We start from the raw sequence: 24,393 nt of genomic DNA, 5'->3' as shown, positions 1-24,393 counted from the left end.
ATAACCAAACGGTTAATATAAGTTAATAACATTATATTAAATTAAATTAATAATAAAACACGAAAATATGCTATTAAGCTTACAAATAATAACAAAAAAAAAAAAATGGTCACCCGTGCTTCGCACGGGTTATAGGCTAGTTAATTTATAATTAACGAAAATGATTAGATTTAAAGAAAAAGTAACACGCGCTCTCACACACACACACATATACATTCTTACCATGTTATATATGTCGTATATGCTAATAATTAAATTAAACAAAATCAATATAAAAACTCTTAATTTCTTTAAGTCGCCTAATCAATATATATATAAGATAGAGCCACTTGTTATTATAATCTCAGATGACTAATATTTAATCACAAATTTGATCATCTTAGGTAAGTATTGTAATTCTTCTTTGATCTTGTGCAATTGATTTGGTCATTATGACATGTTGATTTTAATTATTTTATTAATTACTGGTTTGATCTTTAGTGAATAATATAAACGAATTGAACTATATATTATAATTGCTTAAGCAACATGTATATGGTTCAAAGTAGCTAGAATAAATCAACAAACTAATGTGGTGTTTGGTTGGGAAGAATGGGATGAAATGACTAAAAATAAATGAAAATAGTAGAGGTTGGAGGAAAGTTTTGAAAAAAATTGAGTGAGTGCAAAATTGTTATGATGAGATTTGAGAAGAAGATGAGTATAGAAAGAAATTGAGCATTCCTTCCCAAATTGGGGGTATAATCTAGTATTGAGTGTTATGAATGGAATGACAGAAGGAATGAAATTTATAAACATTTGTAGCATAGTTCAAATTTCATTCCATTCCTTCCATATTCATTCACCTCAACCAAATACAACATAAGATGTTATATATTCCAAAATGAAACAACCTCTTCATAATAAAGGAACTCATAATAGACTAACTTGTCCCAATAGGCGAATCATCATTTTCCATTCGAAAACTAATATTCGAAAAGGATTCTAAATGAATGTTCCTTATGAATTCATGGTGCTAGTGTCAAATGTACAATCTCAAAATAAACTCATGGTATTAGAAATGATAATCTAAATGAAGAATACATAACGAACAAGAAACAAAATATCCTAATACATTTAAGTTGGAATTAACAGAACATTACAATCTCAAAATATTCTCAAAGCAAGAAAAATATTTACAAATTTGTCTCATTTCACCAAACCATCTTCGAGTGGAAAAACTTTGTAATAAGCAAGTGCAAGTAGTGGACTTAATTACCCTAGTTCCTCTAAACTAGTGTAGTAATTAGAAGATTACAGGGATCAGACCTATATCTACTCACCAAACTCTTTCAATCCATCCTAAAATTTAAACTGTATGTCATTGTAAAAGTGATTTTGTAAATTAGATCTTTTTCGCACTATCGTAACCGTATGTTGCACATGAAAATTCGAGTTCCTCAAGTATATGATATAACTGATACAAGAGTTATGCCCTTAATTTAAATAATTATAAATAAATACCATGTCTGAAATAATTCTATAATACCATTTCAATCTTGTCCATTCACATAATAATCACCAATAAATCTTTCACGTCCATTCACATAATAATCACCAATAAATATTTTACTAACTCCCGAATCCAAATTAAATTATCCACATGAAAATCTAACTCATCTACTAAATATTTCTCGAAGTCTCCAAATTTTGCTCATCAATCAGATTAATATCTGTTTTATCTAGCATTCCTTCCACTTTCGATTATTATTAAACCAATACATTTTTAACACCATTTCTTTAGTTCAAATACCAAATTTATCTATCACTCACATTATCAGATAGATGTAGTTCATCATATCTATATTCCATAAAACTCCTTCACATGCATGCAATATACAAGCATATATATATATATATATATATATATATATATATATATGTGAGTGGATTCTACGGAAACCCTACTATAAATCGAGAGAATATTGATTCGAATAATTAATTTGTTTTCAAGTTTATGTACCGTAAATTATGTTATAACCAAAATTTCACTATCTGTTAATGAATCGAATGAGTGAACGACAGAACTTGACTTTCAAATGGAATGGATGGATAAGGAAGGTAAGGAGAGATTATCCCCTTTCATGAGGAAGGGTGCACTCTTGGGGCTTGGCCTATGGAGATTGCGTGCCCTTGTAGGAGCTCGCCCAGGGGAGAGGAATGATGCGCTCTTGGGGACTTGGTTTATGGAGACTAGACACGCTCTTAGGGCTCGTCCAAAATGGAAGAAGATGATACATGATTGCGCTACAAAGTTCATAATAGAATATCCCTTTTTCTTAGGGATATGCTTCAGGATGATAATGACAGGTCATCCAGGAATTATGTGGAGATCATGCTGTCGGATCCGATCCGTTGATGATCTATAGTTTCTCAATCATGTATTATGCCTGAAAATCCTTGTGCGGGGATTTGAGGTGATCATATTATTTTTCAAAGGCCTTCCGAGTGGGTGTCCTCGTCAGATAGTCAGGATGATCATATATATCGTCTTGAAAGAGACCATATTCTGCATTCTATTGGGTTATTTTCACCAAAGGGGTAAGGACTCGTCCATATACACTAGGAGACGATCATGAATCATGATTATACCATGCACCTCCTTAATTCTTAGGTATACTCAATAGTTGTTAGTGTTACCTCCGATCATAGGGATAATGTTGGATCCGTGAATTTGCCTAACTGAAGTGAGGTATTGGGTCTTACGTACGGAATCTGATGGAGTGGTGAATTTGCCTGACTGAAATGAGGTATTGGGCCTTACGTACGGAATCTGATGGAGTGGTGAATTTTATTATTTTTCAAAAGCCTTCCGAGTGGGTGTCCTCGTCAGATAGTCAGGATGATCATATATATCGTCTTGAAGGAGACCATATTCTGTATTCTATTGGGTTATTCTCACCAAAGGAGTAAGGACTCGTCCATATACAGGAGACGATCATGAATCATGATTATACCATGCACCTCCTTAATTCTTAGGTATACTCAATAGTTGTTAGTGTTACCTTCGATCATAGGATAATGTTGGATCCGTGAATTTGCCTAACTGAAGTAAGGTATTGGACCTTAAGTCTGGAATCTGATGGGGTGGGTTCTCCAACCGCCTCCATATAATACACCTGAAGATTCTAGAAAACTTGTCCACTACACACCATTCATGCACAGTCTTTGCATATATAGCTTTTCCATAATTAAAGTGTAATGTAAAATTTTTATATACAAAACACTTACTAGAACTCCTCATAATTTGTAGATAATTCTTAGATTCCATAAGGTGTTTGATAGGTCGATGGTAACGGAACAATCAGATGTAATAAGGCATTTTATTAGATTCTGTACTCATAAACTCATTTCTTTTAAAATTTATATTTTTCATCTAAATTCGGTAGGGCCAAAATTTGAAGATCTAGGATCTATAGGATCTTGCCGCACTTTTTACTACGTTTTCAGTCTGATGGACTAAAATCTAAAAAGTGCAGCACCCGGTGATTTAGAGCGTACGACGGACAGCCAAAGTACCCTTTAGTCTTTACCCAAAAAGGGAATGATAAAATGCCAGTGGGAGCAAAGATGGTGCGAGCATGAATGGTACGTGTGTATTGGATAGAGACAAAGTAAAGAATCCGAATTCATACAATATCACAATCTGCATGTGAAATGGGTGATAGAGCATCATGCAGCCAGGGCCGGCTCAATCATTTAAGAGTCCATGTTCAGGATAAAATCATTAACCTTTCTAGTATATAATTATTAATTTTAAATTATTAATTAATAATATATAATATATAAAAGATAATTATTATAAATCATTTGAAATAATAAATAAAATTTATATATTAATTATCTATTAAGAACACTTAAAAAATTTATATAAAAGGCTGAAAAACAATTTAGTAAATAATAATTAAATTCAAAATAAAACATCAATACAAGAATGTAGTATCAATTTATATATTAATGATAATATAAATTATAACACCAAATTACAGAAAAAGAAGTATAAATTAAAATTTTTATCAACATACAACAAAAAATAAGACCAGTGTTGATGATTGAAATGATCCCCCTAAAGATCTGAAGTGATACATGACCTCCATTTCAGTGGGTTTTAAATTTTTTAACATGATTTAATGCGATAAGCTGCTATTTGGATGATTTTGACTTATTATTGATGATTTATGGATCACTAAAAATATAATAATAAAAATAAAATGAATTATAGGTAACCTTTGAATTATGAAAAATTTCTCAGTAAAGTTTAAAAAATTAATTCCATGAAAAAAGTAGAGTTTGCGGCGTATTTCAAACTTTAAACCGATATTGGACTTATCACGTGAACATATTTAAAGTCGATAACAATTTAAAACCCAGACAAACAGACCCATATGAAAAATAAATAAAAAAACTTGTCAGGATATATGAAAAATAAAATCAATTAAGTTGACAGAAAATCAATCAAGTTGATTCAATACATGTAAAGTAAACGCTTATTACCTAAAAAAAAACATTTAAGGTGATTCTCTTTCTGCTATCTATATATTACTCCCTCCATCCTACGACTTTCAAAAAAGGTGGAATATTGACAATATATTTGCATTAGAAACTAAAACTAGACATATGAGACAAAAATTTATTCCAAAAGAGACTTGTATTGGGGGACGGAGAGAGTATGTGCAGAAGATTTGAGTGCGATCATTAATCGAAATGAAAATGTTGGTTTGGTTTACGGGTGTGCTATAGCTAGAGGAGCGCCTTCAATATCTCACATATTGTTTGCTGACCTAATTTTTGGGCTACGGAAGTTGAAGCACGTACCATGAAAGGCATCTTATATAGATATGAAACTTGGTCTGGCAGGCTATTAACTATAATAAATTGAGTGTTAGTGTTACTTTGAGTCCGAATACACTAGGAACTAGGGGTCGATCGAAGTAAGGTCTGTTCCGCTCTGGAAGTGCAAGAAATCAATGTTCCTGGCTTTGGCTTCGAAACAAGTTGAGGTATCTGAATGAATCTTGCCTTGATATGTTAGTTCCTGTACTCCAAGCTCTTACTCACGGCCAGTGTGTCATGTTTGGGATGGTTTGTTGGAGTCTTTGGAATCAGCGAAATAAATGGGTGTGGAATCGAGTAAATGGGTTGCCTTTGGCGTTTGGTCTGCGGTCATGAGTTTATTGTCTTAGTGGAATTCTACATAAAATAACGTTTAAAGTTTTTAAATGAACGTTCAGTGTAAGCTTCAAAATGAACGCAATACGATTTGATGTTTTGAATTGAAAGTGATATTTTGGGCAGTGATACTTGGGACCTTATTCCTAAAAAATGTCGGCAACACCTTTAATGAGTAAGTTTTCTTTCTAGTTATAATACATTTTAGATATGTTGCTTCGCTTAGCTGTTGGCTGTTAAAGAGGGCATTCTACTGATCAAAGACATGACAATAAACAATTTGGTTGCTATGTTGCATTGGCCCCTAGAGTGTAGCAGAGATCTTGATCTATCTTCTGGTAGCTGGTAAACAAGCTGTAGCCTGTGAATTTGGGTTAAAAGCACTGGAAATAAGCCCAGATCTACTGATGTTTGTCACAAATATAAAAACCGGATGTGAAGCATGCTTAACATTGATCATTTTCTTATAAAAAGTAACAAAGATTAAACACTGTGGTAAACAAGAATAAGTTATATTTTACAATGTCTTTTGCCTCTTTTTGGAGGTGTTTAATGTTTATGACTTGGAAAGGGAGATGGGCAATAATGTAGCATGCTAATAGAAAGCTGCAAATAGCCAATCATTTAATCTCTTGTGTAACAAAGACATGGATTTAGAATTATAGGCAATATAAATGTTCTTAAGATAAAGCACAGCATAACTGGAGTCTGAGATCAACTCAGACTAACACAGCATACCGTCCATCTCCGCATCTGAATCGGGCAAAGCAGATTCTCAAAACATATCCATCTTTTAAGTGCAAAACCAAGTCAAAAGGTGAAATAGCACTTCATGTAACTTGTTCAAGGTGACAGTTGGTGCTTATGAATACGCTAAAGCTTCATATCCGGAGATCTTAGAGATAAAGTTCGACATGATTATGTAGATACTGTGAAATTATTGGAGGACAAAGATCCGTAAGATGCATATTTGCCGAATAAGCATCACATGGCTCCGCTTCAGAACTTGCATTAAACCAACTGATGATGGTCCTGATGGCAGAACACTTTTACAAACTGAGTGTACTCTTTTACTTCTCAGCTACCAATTTAAAATATATGTATCAATCTAGACAATGTCATTATTGATGCATCTGCAGGCAGCCAAACATATATATAAACCAAACCTAACTGTGATAAGCAAAGAACCAAATGGGACTAACAGGGCTAAATGTTTAAACTACAAAAGCTTAACAATTTAGGATTAGTTCCTTACTTCCATTCTTAAACTTTTGTGTCCGCAGAGATGACATAATACATTATATAAGAGAAGTGCACATCACTGAACTAAAATAAACACCGGAGATAGGAATCTACTTCCATAATTTACCTAGAAGTCAGAAAATACAAATCCATCACAGGTCATACTGGTTAAGACTACTCAATAGGTCCTAGGTAATCCCCATCCAAGTTAGCGACAGCCTGGAATTCCCTTTCAGCCTCCATATACCTCACACCAATCACCATAACACGTAGCTTTACACCTTTCTCGATTTTTGCTGACTTCTCGCTCATAAAGATGGGGTTCTCACCGGGAACGAAACTGTAACCCTGCATCTTGAGATGCGAGAGATAAATGTGCTCAACTGGTCCACACCTCAGGAAAACACCATGCTTTAGAATCTTATGCACTTCTCCTTCTAGAACCTCACCAGCAAAAGCTTTATAGGTGAGGCATGTGAAGGTTACGGGAAAGAGCACATCCCCAGAGTGCTGTCTGACTTTCCCTTCTCCAATCTTGTCCAGAGTAGTAACTGCGAGGAAATAACCAAGAGTGCTTGTAGCTTTCTTAGCAGAAAACTCGTCCAGAAGGCGGACTATTATTGCCTTCTGCAGCGCCAGTCCTTTGGCATCAAGATTTTCAGCAGGAATGATAACATTCCATTGCAACTGTGCCTTGAGATACATATTGGCACCAGACCTACGACATAACAAACAATAATATTAATCAAAATTAAAATAAACAAGTAAAAGCATTTGGCAAGTTGACAGGAGAAGCTAGATAGTAATGACAACTAGATCCTTCACCAGACATTATTATTTCATTAGAACCAGCATGGAGGATTTACTGTAGAACACACTGTACGCCATACTGCGAGGAAAATTTTGTAGCTATCATATGATCACTTTTGTGTGTAAAAGAATAAAAGAAAAAACCCCAATATTATATGATAACTTTAGTGCTTGCTCCTGCATAGCGCTTATGATAAAGCTGATGTTAACAATCAAGAGCACAATCGAAAAGTTACATAAATATAGTAAGTAGCCAAAAACATCATTATAGGATCAATAACCAGTCATGAAAATCAGTATAGAAAACTTTAGGCTTTACAGAATTAGCATATATATGGTATTATAATAGCAGGTAATTTATAAGCTTGCACGTTGCAATTATTTATCCAATTAAACTTCATGAATTTAAATATATTCGTCTTTACAAGTTTAAGTTAACTGCTTGTGGTTCAGAGCATCACATCAATCATGCCTGTAATCTGTTAAAAGACAAATGTATTTAGTAAACTACCTTCTTCAACATATTTGAAACAATGCATGGGTTTAGGAATCAAGCAATCACCTCAATAGTACCCCAAAGCTCAAAGAAGCAAATCCTTGAAACAAATGTACAAATACTTTTCCTATATGTTGCCACCTTATTGCAATGTATATTTCTCTGATTAGAAGAGTAGGGTATAATCAGAGAGACTATAGCCAGAGTCCTTATATAGAGAAATAGATACCCCTTGTTAATACAGATATGTCAAATCTATTTTACCTTTTTCAGTCCCACTTGAAAAAGTTGAAAAAGGGAGAGGGTATAATCTTCAGGCACCTAAAACAAGAAAAACTTAAAGACAGAGCTAGTCGTAGCAAGCTCTTTTCGCTGCTGGTCTTCTAAATATTAGATTCTTCATAATATAGGGTTATTGAGCAGATTTTTGAACTATTAAAAACTGATTTCATACTTTTCTGCTTGATTACAAACAATATAGCTCATGTTGTGGGTTTTAGTTTCCAGAAGTTGCTTAAACCACTTTGAACATATGTTTCGCCATAGATCCAACCTACTCATGGACATTGCCAATTCACTAATTCATTATATAAATCATATCATCATAATTGCCAACATTCCTCGAAAAATAATACTTGAATTATAGTATAAGACAAGACTAACAGCCAATAGTGTCAAACATTGCTGAGAGGGGATATAAACATTATAAACAGATAAACCAATGATGCTGGCCAAATATACCAATATAGTCACGAAATTACTCGACTATCTAGAACAAACAATCTAGTTAACAACATTCAAAAACCCACCAAAACAATTCAACCTGTTATGACAAATCAAACCCACAAACATTGGGTCAAGCTTCACTTCTCTAGTCCCCATTTTCTCCCCAAATCCCATGATAAAAATTTCACAATAATTTCATTTTCTTTAAATCCTTTCCTCCCACCTCTATCATTTTCCTCTATTTTCACTCACTCACTCCATTCCACTCTTCGCAACCAAACCTACAGGCCAGATTACAGACAAAGGAGCCCAATTTCGAAAACGCAAATCAGGGCTTAAAAAAGCAGAATCAATTATAAAAAGGGGCAACCCAAAATCACAATACATCCAGTTGTCACAAAATCGTGAAAGTGAAAATTTGTTACATGCACAAACAATACAGCATTAGCAGATGATATTTAGGGCTAAGCAGTAATTACATTGAAATCATAAGAGGAAAAAACGAGATAAGGGTTTTGTAGCACAAGTCTGAAGGGGGTTTTAGATTGCAAGTCTAGAGAATTAGAAGAACAAGAAAGGAGACTCACAGTGAAGGAATTGTATGAATTGTGTTTCTGGTTCTCAGCCTCAGCACAGCTCCAGCTTGTCTGCAAAAACACACTGCCACACTACAAAAGTATGGTGTGTTTATACTTTATACACGTCCGGGTTCATTTAATTAGGATTTGAGATTTTTTTTTTTTATAAATTTCGGATATATTTAATTTGAATTCTAAAAATATGTTAGTCTTAGTTTCAAAAAAAATAAAATATGTTAGTCTTAGAAATATTATACTAGAATTTTAAATTATATTATGAATATGATTATATTCGATTATTATCTAAAGTTATGTTTAGGAAGCTCATAATATTTATTTTCTAAGCGAATTTTTGACTAATAAGCTAAAATATGAGAAGTTAAAGATCCTAATTTTTTGATAACTTATTTTTATTTTTGAAATTTGATTTTACAAATATGTATAAGACCATTTTAAAAGACTTTATAATATGTTACGACTATATTAATAATTTTTATATTGTAAATACTAGAATAATTATCCAAAGACATGAATTAAAAATTATTTTTGTTCGTAACTAACTTGGTATAAGCAGTTAATCCAAACGTCCCCTTAATTACGTCCAAGTCCGTTAATCGATGGATGGTCACGACGCGGATTTTCTCTAAAACTGCAAACTAAATGCATACACGATTTTTTTAATTATGGCACTACGTTAGTCTAAAAATCGTGTAAATCACACAAAAAATGTAGTGCGGTACGAGGTGGTTTATGGGATTTGTAAGTATAAAAATAAATATTTTTAGTTGAAATTATGAATAAAATTTAAATATATGATAGTTAAATATTTTATAATAAATTTATATGGTATTTATCATTTCAGAATTACAACAATATTAATAAACATATATAAACAAAAATGTAAATATAATAATGAGTACTAAAAACATATTACAATAATATAATTATTTCATAAAAATTTGATATAATAATAATGCTGAATTTATAAAATAATAATTAACCGTCATTTGAAGAAGTTTAACAAATATATACGTAACCTAAGTATAAATAATATACATATTACAATACGAGAGATGATCAAACACAAAACAATATTATTTTAAAATTCTAAAAATTAGTTGTGAAATGATTAAAGATCTCTGTATACTTTTAAAACTTACAATATACACCCTCAAGTTGGCACATCAATTTTTCAAAATTTACATTTATATCAAATGCCACATCAGCACCCACATAGAGTGCTCCACCCAGACTGCCATGTCAACACTAGAAGCCACCTAACTGCCACACGAGTATTGGGCCACCCAGACTGCCACGACAGCATGATTACACTGTAATGTCAGCATTGGGTCTGCTGCCACGTCAACAATGAGCCGAGAAATTAAGACAATAATAAAAAACATGCAATTAATAGTTATGAAATGAGTATAGTAAAATGGGAAGTGTACTTGATTGTTTTTAATATGTAAACTAATTTAATTTGTATTTGTATTGGAGTGATTCCCAATATAATATAATCTAATTTAACAATTTTAAAATATATATAAAGATAATATATTTATACATATAATTCTATTATGGTGCGGTTTGAATGAGACTAGTAATTTGTTAAACTGAAATCCGCATCACTTCGCATAGTTTGTGAAAATCTCATACGATCATAAAAATTAAAGATCACGTTTTATAATAGTATTTCTTATATGTCTTAAGAATTAGTATCTGTTCTAATAATTTTCGGGTGAGCGAGAGTCGAACCCGGTGTCCCGAGACAACAGAGGATAAGCCCACCACTTGGACTATCCAATCGTGCTCAACACATGCGATTTTTACGGTTTCATGATATCCCTGCGCGGATCAAATGCTAAATCAACCCCAAATGCAAATCAAACCCAATCCCAGTTCTTAAGAGTATCATCGGGTGTCCGCGAATGATTAACACAAGATTTGGTCTCGTGTTCAAGTTATCTCCACTTTTCCAGCGCACCCATCAGCGCAAATCATTACACACAACATGCAGCTTAATCTCTCGCACCTCATTCACATCGAAAGTCTAAAAAGCATTCCCTCTTTTCATCCTCGACTTCCTTTTAATATTAAGTTACTTTTAAGTCCAAAAGGCAAAGATCTCAATACTTAATCATAATTAATTACAGTAACAAAAATGCCTAAATATCAACCGACATTTAAACACAAACAATTTGCATCAATCTTCAGAAAACCAACAGTATGTCCGAACATATCCAATATATCTCATAAAGAGTTGAATCTTTAATATAAAATATATATAATATCCACATTTAACTTACATTTCCACCAAAAAATAAATAAATAAACCAATTAACCTCCCCACCACAACAAAAAATTACTAACATTATCAAACTATAGTGAAATTTCTAAATACCCAAACTACCCTTTCCACTCAATGCATTGTCCAGTAGGCCTTGTCTTCTGATTCCCAGCTTTTAGTGGACACGGCATCGTAACAGGAGGCACCATACAATTATACTGCAAACATATTGAGCTCTGAACCGGAATCTCGACCGTTGGATTTAACGATATCCCGGTTAAATAATTATGTTGTAGATATAATATTTGTATGCTGGCATCTAATAACCGGTCCACAAATGTACTCGGAACTTCACCCATGAACCGGTTATTATTCAAGTAGAGTGTCTGAACCGATGAGAATAAGGGTGATATTTGACCCGAGAACCGGTTAAAGCTCAAGTCCACTGTGGCGATCCGCACCTGATCAACCGGTTGAACCGGTCCAGTAAAAAAGTTTCTCTGTAATTGAAGATTAGATAAAGGGAATGTGAATAAAATACCTGGAATGTTACCTGAGAACCGGTTTAGACTAAGGTCTAAGTAGTTTAGCCGAGTCAAACGAGATAAAACCCGGTCCACTGGGCCGCTGAACCGGTTCCATGATAAAGACAAGTATTGAACCGATGGGGGGAGAAAATCTTGCATGATCGGCCCCGATAAGTCGTTGTGCTTCAAGTCAAGCCGGGTCAGAGAAGAGGAACCGAACCGGGGAATCGAACCGTTTAGACGATTGTGGCTGAGAATCACATTACTCAACGCAGGCAAACTTCCGATTGACCATGGAATATTTCCGGTGAACTGATTATAACTCAAGTCCAACGTTCTTAACCCTCGAATCTCACCCAAACCGGCCGGAATCTCGCCGGAGAAAAAGTTCCGGCTCAGAGCAATAAACCGAAGATTTTTCAACTGAGAGATGGCGGGTGGTAAAATACCCATGACCCGACCCGGAACCATAGTGAATTCAGCAAGAGAAGTGAGTTTACCAATGGAAGGATCAAGGTGGCCAGATAAACCGGGCGAACCGGCTCGTGGGTCACCAAGATTCAAGGCGATGACTCGATCGCCGGAGCAATAAACGCCGGCGAAGTTGCATGGGTCGGCGGTGAAGTCCCACGAAGCGAAGTAATGTGAACCGGGCATGTCTTGTAATGACTTGCGAATAGATTGGAGTGCTAGAAAATCAACTGGGCTTAACATCGCAAGTGTTTGATGTAATAAAATGGAAACCAAGAGAGTGTGTAATAACACTACTCTCATTCCCATTTTCTTGAAAATAGATACAGAAGATTGTAAGTATAGGTACGAGGATGTGTGTGTAATGTTGTGAAAGCTTGGAGGGGAATTAATGGCGGAAAAATGGGTGATTCTTGTGGGAGAAGTGTTGAAGATGAAAGAAGAAGTCACATAAATGGGATGTTTTTCTCTTTGGTTTTGTTTGTTTTCTTTATGTTGTCTGTGTAAGTAAATGTATGTTGTTATTTGAGGTTTGGAGTTCAAACGGTTGTCCGAGCCTACGTGGATGGGAGATTGAGGTTCGGGTGGGGCCACGTGAGGCAAGTGACACGTGGCCACAAGAGGGTTGTTCAGTGTCTGGTGACTAGGATGAGAAGCAGACAGTGGGGCTGGAATAGATCACACTTAATTAATGGGAGTTTGATTTATGGACGTACGAAGATAATAAAATCATATCTTAGCTCCCTTTGACCACTTGGTCAAACATAATCGGATGGTCATTCATTCTAGATTATATGACTTCATTCGAGATATTCTTGTTTTAAATCAAAATTTTCATTTTTGTCACTAAATTAATTTATGAAAAATATATTTATCCCCAGTTTCACGTCAATAACAGGATACATATCATTAACAAAATGAAAATATTGCAAACCGATTAATTGATAGAGTACGGATTTAATAAGAGTCATGGAAATATGTGTTTTTCAAATCTTTTTAAACATTTTTCTGAATATTCTAAATTTTATAAAATTATGAAAACGCATTCACAAAATTAAAAAAATATATATATATGTGCTTTATAAAAATTTGTTTCACATATCCCTGAAAATCGGATTCAATTCCAGACTACACACGAATGATTTCATATCGCTAAAAAGATTTTAATTTCATTGTCACACAAAAATATTTTTTGAAACTCTTAATACATGAAAATTTTGGTAATTTGATACTAAAATACATGAATATTTTAACATCTACACCTTCGGTTTTGTCTTTGACTAACGTTAAAGAGACGAAGCAGAAAGTCATTTTTCTACTGGTGTGATTATATATATATATATAGGTTAGTGCTCAAATACAAACCAATCTTAAAATACAAACTACAAACCATATATAAAAATAACATAACTCATATACTGTAGTTCATTTTTTCTTTCTTTTACGTACATCTACTCTCTCTCTTCTTCTTTTCTCATCGCTGTCTTTCTCTCAACTGGTCGTGTTGTAAATCAATATAATTTTTGTTCCCATATAGATAGATACACACATATAGATACAATTTAGTGATGAAGCTGCGGTTTTGGTGTTTGATGATGCTACGTTTTGGTAGTGGTGTTGTTGGTGATGAGGTGTCAACAGTGGTGGCGCAATGGTAGTAGCAGAGGCTGTGCTATTCCATTCAGTCCCATCAGTGAGAGAGTTGCTGCAAAATTCAGCATCTTCTGCTATATATTTTAGTGATTTTCGATTTGCAAATTAGTGATTTGTGTTGTATAAATTAGTGATTATCACTTTAGAAATTAGTGAAACAGTGAGTACTGGATAGAACCTGATAACAGTGATAATGGGACGGGGCTGTGGTTTCAGGTGACGAAGGTGAGACTAAAGGTGACGGTAGTAAAGGTGGAGGTGGAGGGGATGGTGGTGGAGGTGGGGGTGGACTTGGTGGTGCTAGAAATTATGGAGGTGGACATGGAGGTGGTGGTTATGGAGGGGGCGGGCGGCACGTAGGTGGAGATGGTGATGACGAAGGTGATAATGGAAGCAGAGCTGAAGGATGTGGAGGTGGAAGTGAAGGCGGAGATGGGGTTGGTAGAGTTTAGTGACTTAAACACTGCTAATCACTAAATATTATTGTCATAATCACTAGTTTGTACGTTTGTACCATAAGGAGTTTGTACTAGAGTAGGACCCTATATATATATATATGCTGTTAGAGTTTGCCAGTCTGAAAAAGTTTTAAATAAAATCCAGTTGATATATTCTAAAGATGAATTAATCTAATTCATTCATAATTAAGTGCTCGTTTGGTTGGATGCAGGAAGTAACTTCCCAGAGAGATTTATACTTTCCTTCCATAAAAACTACCTAGGAAGTTTGATAAACATGTTTGGTTGACAAAATTATCTGAGAAGTCTAATAAACATCTTTGGTTGATAAAAATGAATTTTGTACTAATTATGTTCATTATTTTGTTTAACCAAATTATAAATTTATTATTAATAAATTTTGAATAATATATTTATCATTTAATTTATTATAAAAATAATTTGATCAATATTTTTATTATAAATACTTTTGATATTTATAAAGTTTTGACCAAAAAAATATCATTAATATTTTGTCATTTTCTCTTTATTCTTTTATTAAATTAAATGAACATATTCTAGAATTTTTTTAATGAAGAAATATAATTCAACAATAATATTTTAAGTTACATAAAATAAAAATAATAATAACAATCTTATAATTTTTCAAAATTTTACTAATTATTTCTACTATTATATGTATCAATATATTATTTTAGAAAATTGCTTATGTAATTTCCCGGTATATTAAATAAAAATTAAATTTTCGTGTGTTCCAAAATAATATTTTGAGTTACACATAATAAATAAATAAATATCAATTATAATTTTTAAATTTAATTAATTAATATTAATATTATACATAATATTATATTATTTCAGAGTGGATAATGTATTTTTATGTTATATTCTATAAAGTTTAAATTACGTGCTACATGAAGGAAGTCTAAGTAACCAGGGGGAGTGAGTAAGTAACTTCCTACATTCTGCAGCTAAGACTTCAACGTTATAGGTAAACCAAACAACTGCATATATTAGTACTTCCCAGATATTTGAAATACCTGACTAATTTCCGGTCTACCAAACGACCTCTAAATCAGTAATTTAATATTATTCAACAATATCATATAGTCGGGTATAGTTCACCGATGAACTCTTTTATCCGGGTAACTGGGTAACTTTACATCTCAGCCATACAATATGCATGCGCTCTACTTCTGTAATTGTATACCTGTAAACCTAAAACACCTAGTCACGTGCCTACTTATTCTCAAACACATACCCACATATATTTTTCTATTTATTATTATTAACATACTTTATCTTTTAATTATACTTATTTACAGAACATAAGTTTATAAATAAATAGTTTTATTTATAATCATAATTTTAATCATTAGTTTAAAAATATTATTTATATGTGTAAATATGATTGTAATGAATTTACAGGACACATATTATATTTTATTTACAGAACATAAGTTTATAAATAAATAGTTTTATTTATAATCATAATATCGTGTTCTGTAATTAATTTACAGAACATTATTTTAAAAATATTATTTATATGTGTAAATATGGCTGTAATTAATTTACAGGACACATATTATATTTTATTTACAGAACATAAGTTCATAAATAGATATACAGAACATAACATTATTTTTTTATAAATTTACATAACATAGAAATATTAATTATCTTTAAAAATATTTTTGTGTTTAGAGTATAGTTATTTACAGAACACATACAATAACTGCTAGTACAGAACTGAAGTAACTTCCAGCAAATAGTGCAACTGCTACTACCCATGTGTTTTTGAAAAAAGTTCCTAGCTCCTAGGTTACCATTTTCACAAGTTCCTCACTGAGAAGCCCCCTAGTCTACGAGCAATGAATGAAACATCTATCGATGATTATAATTTTAGAAATATGATAGGTAACATGTTTGAAGGTTTTCTCATACAAGAAAAAGATATTTCAATGTAAGAAAACGGGGCCGTTTGGCTGGGGTTAAAAGAAATAACTTATTGCTTAAAGTAAAGAAGTGGATGATAAATGAGAAGTTGGTTTGGACTTATAAGCTATTAAAAGTGTTTGGATACCGTGCCTTATATTTTTTTTAAGTGTTTGGATAACTTAACTTATAAGTTGATATAGTTTCGTAATTTTGTAATATAAAAATTTGTTTCTTTTAAAAAATAAATTATTATAATATAAGATCTTTTATTATTAATACATAAAATATTTTATAAATACAAAATTTTAAACTCTACACTAATTAAAAAAAGTAATAACTACAGATAAAACAAGTAAAAAGATAAATGATTTATTTAAAACTTATATTCATTTAATACAAGTAAAAAATGTATTTTTTATTATTAATATATGAAATAGTTTAGGAAGAATTGAAAAAAAAAATACTGGACAAAAACGATAGCAATTACTAGCTTGCAGCGAATTACTTTTAGACCAAATACTACTGCATCGTAATCTAGCACCACTGAAAGAGAAAAAGCTGAGTATCAAAAAAAAATCAAGTATGAAGAAAAAGCTAGGTAACGAGGCTTTTTTTCCTGGGCTTTTTTTGATTTGATCAACCACTTCACGACGTTTGCCAAACATACCATAAATAAGTTGAAACGGGTTTCTGGACTTAAAAGCCCAGAAGTCGTTTCTCCAAACACGTGAAAGAGGAAAAAATGAATCTTTTTCGACAGGTAATCATTTGCCCATATACAACGAAGTCTTTTTGTTTTCGACTGAAAAAGAGGAAATCCTACTCCCGTAAACATAAGAACCGGGAGCGGAAGGAAAGAAATTATTCACACATTGAATTGATATGTATATTTTATAAAAAAGTTTATAATTTTTAATTAAGTGTTTTCGATTTTCCGGAACCTACCTCTTTCAATTTCAAAACAAAAGAGGTCAATAAAAGAAATACGAAATCTACTAACTTAAAGATATTTTTAGAATTTTATATATTATCTGGATTTTTTTAGGATATGAAATAATTGAGTCATACTGAGAATTATCTTTTTAAAATTATTCTGCAACCAATTACAAGAGTTATGAATTTGTTAACTATACACTCATACATATTACTTCGTTAATTGAGATAATATATTAAAACTCTGGAGGATATGAATTTTGGACATCCAAGAAATATACGAATATAAGGACCGAGAGGTATGGTCAGACTATAGGAATTAGGCTGAATTTGATTAATTATTAATATTTTTATTTCTTTGATTAATTATGAGTATTTGATATAAAAGTAGATTAGATAGTAAAAATATAAAATATTAAACATCAAATATAAATCAAACAAATTAAAGTTTTTAACTTTAATAGTTCTATAAAAATTTAAATAATCATATATTGATGATAATATTTTAATATTAATTATGTCTATTATATCTAAGATAATCTCAACTATTTTTGAAGACACGAGTCTTTCTAAGAAAAACATATTATTTTCTGAATTTCAAATTCATACCAAAAGAAGAGATATTGAAAGAAGAGATCTATATTATTTGATCAAATATACTTGTTTAATATGATTATATTATATAATTGTGAACAATCATGTGTTTGTTGTGGTCTCAATCGTAAAATAACAACAAATAATCTAACTATTTAGAGGATTAGAATTTAATTATAAAATATATTAGATGATGAATGTATAATAGTAAATTAAGAGTGTGTTAAAAAACGAATATTAATAAATGGAAATGATTGGAATCGATGAGGATTAAAGATAATAAAATTAATAATTTAAAACTAATTATTTCATTTATTCAAAAAAAAACTAATTATTTCAAAATTGAATTTACAAATACTGAGTTGAAAAAAATGAGATAGTTAGAGCATTTCCAAGAGTTTTCTAGTTGACTCTTAATAATAATAAAAACAATGTGGCTCTTAGCAATTTAATACAAAGTTAAGAGTGTAAATTCCACAATACTCTCTATATCACTTCTTTATTTCATATTTTATTCATATCGGGCTCCACTATAACAAAGTTAAGTGGAGGTGAATTGGAGAGAATGAATTTTTTATTGTGAAAAAATAAGTTAAGAACTAGATGGTGGCTCTTAACTAGGGATGGCAATCGGTCGGTATGGTTCGGTTTTAACGAAAACCGAAACCGAACCGAATACTGTTTTTCAAAACCGAACCCGAACCGAACCGAATCGTAACCCGAAGTTCAAAAACCAAACCCGAACCACCGGTTTTCAGTTCGGTTCGGTTTTAACCGAAACCGAAAATTATATAAAAAATTCTAAAAAAATATATCTAAAATATAGGTTAATAAACAAGTCTTTTTCAAAATTTAACATATCCTCAATTTATTACACATATCCTCAATGTAAATTAATTGCTATACACAAGAAAATAAAACATTATATTCTAATATAAGATTGTATGGATTTTATTTTATTTATTTAGTTGAACAAATTTTTTGATGATACTTTTCTTTTGTTCAAATATTATTTAATACTAGATTATGTTTATTTTTTTTATAAGAATATGTATTTAGTATTTATAAATAAATTTGTATTATATTCAATATTTGAATAAGTGATGAAAAATTATTTAAAAAAAAGATAACAATATAATTATTCTTTTTTACACATATATTTTCATCTAGTGATAATGACTATTTTTATATAAATATGACACACACACACAGATATATATATATATATATATATATATATATATATATATATTGTATATCAGGTTATTCGGGTCGGTATCGGTTCGGTTGGCCTAAAAACCAAACCCGTACCAAATTCAATCGGTTTTTAAAAATAAAAACCAAACCCGAAACCAAACCATAAAAATCGGGCTCGGTAAAAACCATTCGGGTCGGTTCGGTCGGATATCCATCGGTTCGGAAAATTTTGCCATCCCTATTCTTAACTTTGAGGAAAGGGAAGAGAGAAATAAGAAGCTCTTAGTGATTTAAGAGCCGTCTTTTGAAGTAATCTTTTTTCTTATTCTCCTCAAATTTCAAGTCAAGAGCCTAAATAAAAAATCTCCTACGCAAATACTCTGGGGTAACTCTAGAGTGCGGTGAAATTACATAGTACTCCCTCCGTCTCAATTTATAGGTCTATTTTGGAATAAACACACATATTAAGAAAAAAATTTGTTAGATGGAATCTTATCTCATGTATCATTAATTAGTGCATTGATAAGTGAGAATATAGTTGAGTTTCAAAAAAATCACAATAAATATAGAGATTTAGTGCATTGAGAAATGAGAATAATGTTGAGTTTCAAAAAAATCACAATTAATATGTAGATAAATTTGTATTGAAAGAAGAGAAGGACAAGTATTTTGAGACAATTTTTTTTCTCCAAACTGGACCTATAAATTGAGACGGAGGGAGTAATTAATAACTAGTAGTAATAACTAGAATGCTGGCCTCATTTATCTTTTTAGACAAAGATATCAGCAAACATTTACACAAGATATTAGCCGGACATTTAATGTTCATGTCTGGGTGGATACAGGAGATTTGGTCTTCGCCCGGACTAGCATCCACCACACTTCACCCAAACCCAAACTAGTGTCCGGGTTTAGGACGAAATCATGTCTTGGTTCCAAAATGTTTAACAAATCTAACAAAACCTTGAATTCTACGGTAGCTTATCACGAATAAACCACGGACGAAAGGCCTTGCACATTAAAACAAGTATACAGACTCTTACAAAACTTTTAAAAGTAATATAACCAGAAAACAAGGCGTGTACATAAACTATGATTTTTTCACAAATGAAATTTAATCAGTTTGCTTGCTCGATCTGCATTATAGATTGCACCCATACACATATGTACCTCATGCTGGCACCCTTCGTCCGATGAACTTTGTTCTTGACTTCGAAATCAATAAGATTTTGTTTAATATTTAAATAATAAAGCACACGTAAAAGACATATAATAAAAAACAAATGATCATATCTTTTAATCTACACATATAAACAAACTATTATATAAACAAATAAAAGAAAGGAAAGAACATGACTAACAAAGCAAGATCGAGCTTACGCAAAATTCTCTTCCATAAAGCAATGAATTTGTTAACAAGACTAGATACATATTGGGGGTATTCATCTGCACCTTACATAGATTGTAAATATATAAACTGGCGACTTATAGTCCCCTATATATACATCAAAGAAAAAACAACCCATCATTATTAGTCTAAACCTAATTGAAGACATGACCAATCTAAATCACATCGGTGCTTTTAGGGGGGCTAAAATAATACGTTGAAGATTCATAAAACTTAGAACAAAAATTCTTACCTCACGATGTGCCGATCTGACAAAAGAAACATACTCGTGCCTAAATTGTTTAATTGGATCGATGGTGGTCTCACATTTCAGTTAGTAAGCCTCTTTTTTTACCTTAGTTATGTTGCTCTTAGCAGGTCCAACTCAAAATTAGAAATAGATGTATACATCTGTATATTTTCTACAACCAGTAACAAATTTCTGACTCATACATAAGAATTGACTTTCTGTAAACTATATTTCATAAAATGATAAAGAGGTACTGTATTGGTTAACACCCTATAAGATAATAAGAATAATAAATACATTTTTGGACACTGACATGGGTTTGGTGAAATATACTCCGTCGGGTAAGCATAATTTTTTTTTTTTTTTGGACTCATACATAAAGATGGATTTAGGCTCCATTCCAATTTAATCATCTTCTTTGAGTTTTAATTGATCAAATTGACCAATATTTGACTATTCAAAATCATTCTATTATAATTTTTTAAATTACACTAACTACTTTCAAAAAATTTAATGCTATGATCTAGATTATTTTTTTAAATTCTGTCTTATTTATGATTTCGAGTAACTTCATATAAAATAAAACAACACGGTTAATTTTTTAACCTTTTCATTAAAACATTAAGGCTGTAAATAAATTTTAAATGTTTATGAGCTATTACAACAGGGTTCATAAAATAATATGTCAAAGAACCTTCCATGCTGGATTTTGACTAGTACGCCATGTTTTCTTGATTTAGTACATAGATTGCTTATGGTCCGGCCCAAAAATGATATATGTTGGAAGCAAAGTATACGAGTGTGTATATTCATTGTTGAACTAAATTACAATATTTATAGAAAATAATAAGCAAGCATTGAGATGCTGAACATGATTAGTAAAAGGAAAATAACTGACAATTACAAGTATGTTTGTTAAAGTGAAACATATAGCAGAAGGTTTGAGTAAAAACAAAATATATGACTATACAGATATACTCAGCTAATATTATCGTACACCGATAGACCCTTTTTAACTTTAATTCGAAAATGACCTTTAAGCTCAGGCTTATAACCCAAACATACAGTCTCTAATTTTTTGCCCACTAGAGAGAATTATGAAAAGTGTGAGGAAGAAATGGTAAAATGAGATGGAAATACGAGAGAGTCGAGTTTTGATGCCTTATGTATTTTATAAAAAATTAATCCACCACTTTGAAATGACATATCTACACTCTCAACTCTAATCTATAATGGAAATTAATAATTAAAAGGGGCTGATGTATTTTCCGTTATGTTTAGATTTGAATGACAAACAAGAGACTTAACGGCTTACTTTTGTATACATTTGAATACACGGTTATTTTTTTATCCTTCACATTAAATAAGTTGTGAATAAGTCAAAATGTTTATGAGCTATTACAATTGGGGTCATAAAATAATATGTTAAAGAACCATTTTTTCAAAAAAGAGAGCTAAAATATCTACCGAATTGGCAACAAAGACATACTCGCGCCTAAATATCTTAATTGAATCTATGGATATCTCGATTTTAACTAGTAAGACTCGTTTTCTTTCCTTAGTACTTAGGTTGCTCATATATGTCGGAAGTAAGAGTATACACGTGTATATTTATTGTTGAACCGAATGACATTACCACATAAGCAAGCATGGAGATGCTAAACATGATTAGTAAAAGGAATAATAACTGACAATTACTAGTATGTTAAAGTGAAACATATAGAGAAGGTTTGAGCGTAAATCGAATATTTAATATACAAATATCAACTTAGCACATTCAATTACTCAGTTAACATTTTCAAACACTGACAGACACTTTTTAACTTAAATTCAAAAATGACCTTTAAGCTTGAGCAGTTGAGCTTGTAAACCAAACAAACCATCTCTAAATTTCTACCCATTAGAGAGAATTATGAAAAGTGTGAGGAAGAAATGATAAACTGAGATGGAGATATGAGAGGGATGAGTTTTGATGACTCGTGTATTTTATAACAAACTAATCCAGCACTTTGAAATGGCATGTCTCAACAATAATGGAAATTAATAATTAAAAGGAGCTAATGTATTTTCTATTATTTTGAACTTGAACTAGTAGTAGTTGAGCTACACAAGAACTGTGCGAAAATAGCACAACGAGTATAACATTATAATGATAGTGAATATATTATTAATATTGTTAAGCGTCGTCACATCTTATAAAATCTATCGATTCTCTCTATATATTATTTATTCTAATTTTTATTGATTATTCCTACTTTTATTATTTATATCTATGTCTCTTCTTCATTAAAATTTATACTTATAGTTTAACTAGTGTCATGCCATGAGTGCCTAATATATTTGAATATAACTCTTCTATATAATGAAATTTTACAAAGTTTTATCAGATATATTATGTCACATTATTCAGTTTTACTTGTAATTTATCTACTTTCACATTATATATATCACAAGAAATACTCTATAAATTATATTATTTTGGTGCGTTCTTATTTTTATAGTGATCAAACTATTCTAAGTTTGTTGCTCCTCTAGCTCAATCAAGTATAGGTGTTCATAAGAGTTTGATCGAATTTGGTACTTATAAAGGATTCCAGATAATAAAAGGTATTGATTAAATTAAGATTTGGAAAGAAAATATATTTGAACAATTGTACAGCATGCAAGTACCCTGTAATTGCAATGCAATTAAATCATCCATACCAATAATGGCAATGCAATAAAATCATCCAAGAGAAAAATTAATTTAAAAATCATCCAAATCATGAGCCCCATGTCTTGCACTATTGATAATTCTAAATCATCCAAACATAAATAAAACAAACCAAGAATTTTAAAATTCTAAAAATACTGTGAGACCAAATCTATCACTAGGTGACAACAAAATGGTTTCAATAAGCACTTGGCCAGATTCAGAGGCCACCCTGACTATTTCAAATTCGGAATAGTCCCACCAGCTTCTAAAATTTGTTGTTGCAGCTGCACATATACAGAGAGATGATTCCTTCAGCATAAATTAAAAAAACATATATATATATATATATAACATTGAAAATTGAGGATGCTAAAAAAAGAATCAAATCTATAATTTAATGAAAGTATATAATTATTTCATAAAATAAATGAAGTTGCGCGCAATACCCCTATTTTCTAGTCTATAAAACATTACAAACCCTATAAAAATTCTTGTTAAATTAATTACATGTTCAAATTAGTGTGGTTAGTACGAATATATAGATATTATATTTATTAAGTACTGTGTACACAAATAACAATGTTTAAATATAGTAATTAAGTAAAACATGTTGATTTTATATTTCTTAAGTTGGCACTACTAAGAGATGTTTAGAATGAGTATTATGATCTTAAACTCTCTGAAATATATGAACGCAGATGTTCGCAAAATCACTAAGAAGAAAAGCATGAAGCTCAACTGAAGGTGGAAAAACATAGTGTACTTACACGGAGCATCGTCTGCAGTTTGTCCTTTGCTAAGTGATACTCTTCCTTTATTTGGGAAAGGAATTCAAGGCATCTGCACAAAAGACACCTTTAAGACATCACATAATGTATCAACATGGTGTGCTGCAAAGTACTAGTGGCAACAACATAATCAATGGATTATACCAGATACAACA

At 31.5% G+C, this 24,393-nt stretch overlaps 3 protein-coding genes across 3 annotated transcripts; 1 reads left to right on the top strand and 2 right to left on the bottom strand.

The window, feature by feature from the left end:
- Window positions 1-6,437: 6,437 nt before the first annotated feature.
- On the bottom strand, window positions 6,438-9,164 carry LOC108211106 (DNA-directed RNA polymerase V subunit 7-like). The gene is made up of 2 exons (XM_017382620.2): window positions 9,070-9,164; window positions 6,438-7,168 (listed from the first exon to the last, which is right to left on the bottom strand). The coding sequence occupies exon 2, from the start codon at window positions 7,153-7,155 to the stop codon at window positions 6,625-6,627; it is 531 nt and encodes a 176-aa protein (XP_017238109.1). The 5' UTR covers window positions 7,156-7,168; window positions 9,070-9,164; the 3' UTR covers window positions 6,438-6,624.
- A 2,135-nt stretch (window positions 9,165-11,299) lies between these two features.
- LOC108215160 (LRR receptor-like serine/threonine-protein kinase GHR1) lies at window positions 11,300-12,843 on the bottom strand. Its single transcript, XM_017387533.2, has one exon. The coding sequence runs from the start codon at window positions 12,652-12,654 to the stop codon at window positions 11,467-11,469; it is 1,188 nt and encodes a 395-aa protein (XP_017243022.1). The 5' UTR covers window positions 12,655-12,843; the 3' UTR covers window positions 11,300-11,466.
- Window positions 12,748-14,450, top strand: LOC108222281 (glycine-rich RNA-binding protein 1-like). The gene is made up of 3 exons (XM_017396205.1): window positions 12,748-12,824; window positions 12,876-13,057; window positions 14,215-14,450. Exons 1-3 carry the CDS (start codon window positions 12,748-12,750, stop codon window positions 14,448-14,450), a joined length of 495 nt encoding a protein of 164 aa, XP_017251694.1.
- The last annotated feature ends 9,943 nt before the right edge of the window (window positions 14,451-24,393 follow it).

Source organism: Daucus carota, chromosome 1 (genome assembly GCF_001625215.2).
Source record: "Daucus carota subsp. sativus chromosome 1, DH1 v3.0, whole genome shotgun sequence".
In the NCBI taxonomy this organism is placed as follows: Eukaryota; Viridiplantae; Streptophyta; class Magnoliopsida; order Apiales; family Apiaceae; genus Daucus; species Daucus carota.
Note: the sequence above shows the minus strand (reverse complement) of the source record. Positions and strands in the feature narration are given on the sequence as shown.

What these genes read in the sequence shown, in the direction of transcription:
- LOC108211106 (XM_017382620.2), bottom strand. Translation starts at nt 7,155, where the DNA reads ATGTATCTCAAGGCACAGTTGCAATGGAATGTTATCATTCCTGCTGAA.
- LOC108215160 (XM_017387533.2), bottom strand. Translation starts at nt 12,654, where the DNA reads ATGGGAATGAGAGTAGTGTTATTACACACTCTCTTGGTTTCCATTTTA.
- LOC108222281 (XM_017396205.1), top strand. Translation starts at nt 12,748, where the DNA reads ATGGGTGATTCTTGTGGGAGAAGTGTTGAAGATGAAAGAAGAAGTCAC. An exon ending in ATGTTTTTCTCTTTGGTTTT is followed by an intron (nt 12,825 to 12,875) that starts GTTTGTTTTCTT and finishes TTGTTATTTGAG; the next exon opens with GTTTGGAGTTCAAACGGTTG. An exon ending in TGGGAGTTTGATTTATGGAC is followed by an intron (nt 13,058 to 14,214) that starts GTACGAAGATAA and finishes CTGTGGTTTCAG; the next exon opens with GTGACGAAGGTGAGACTAAA.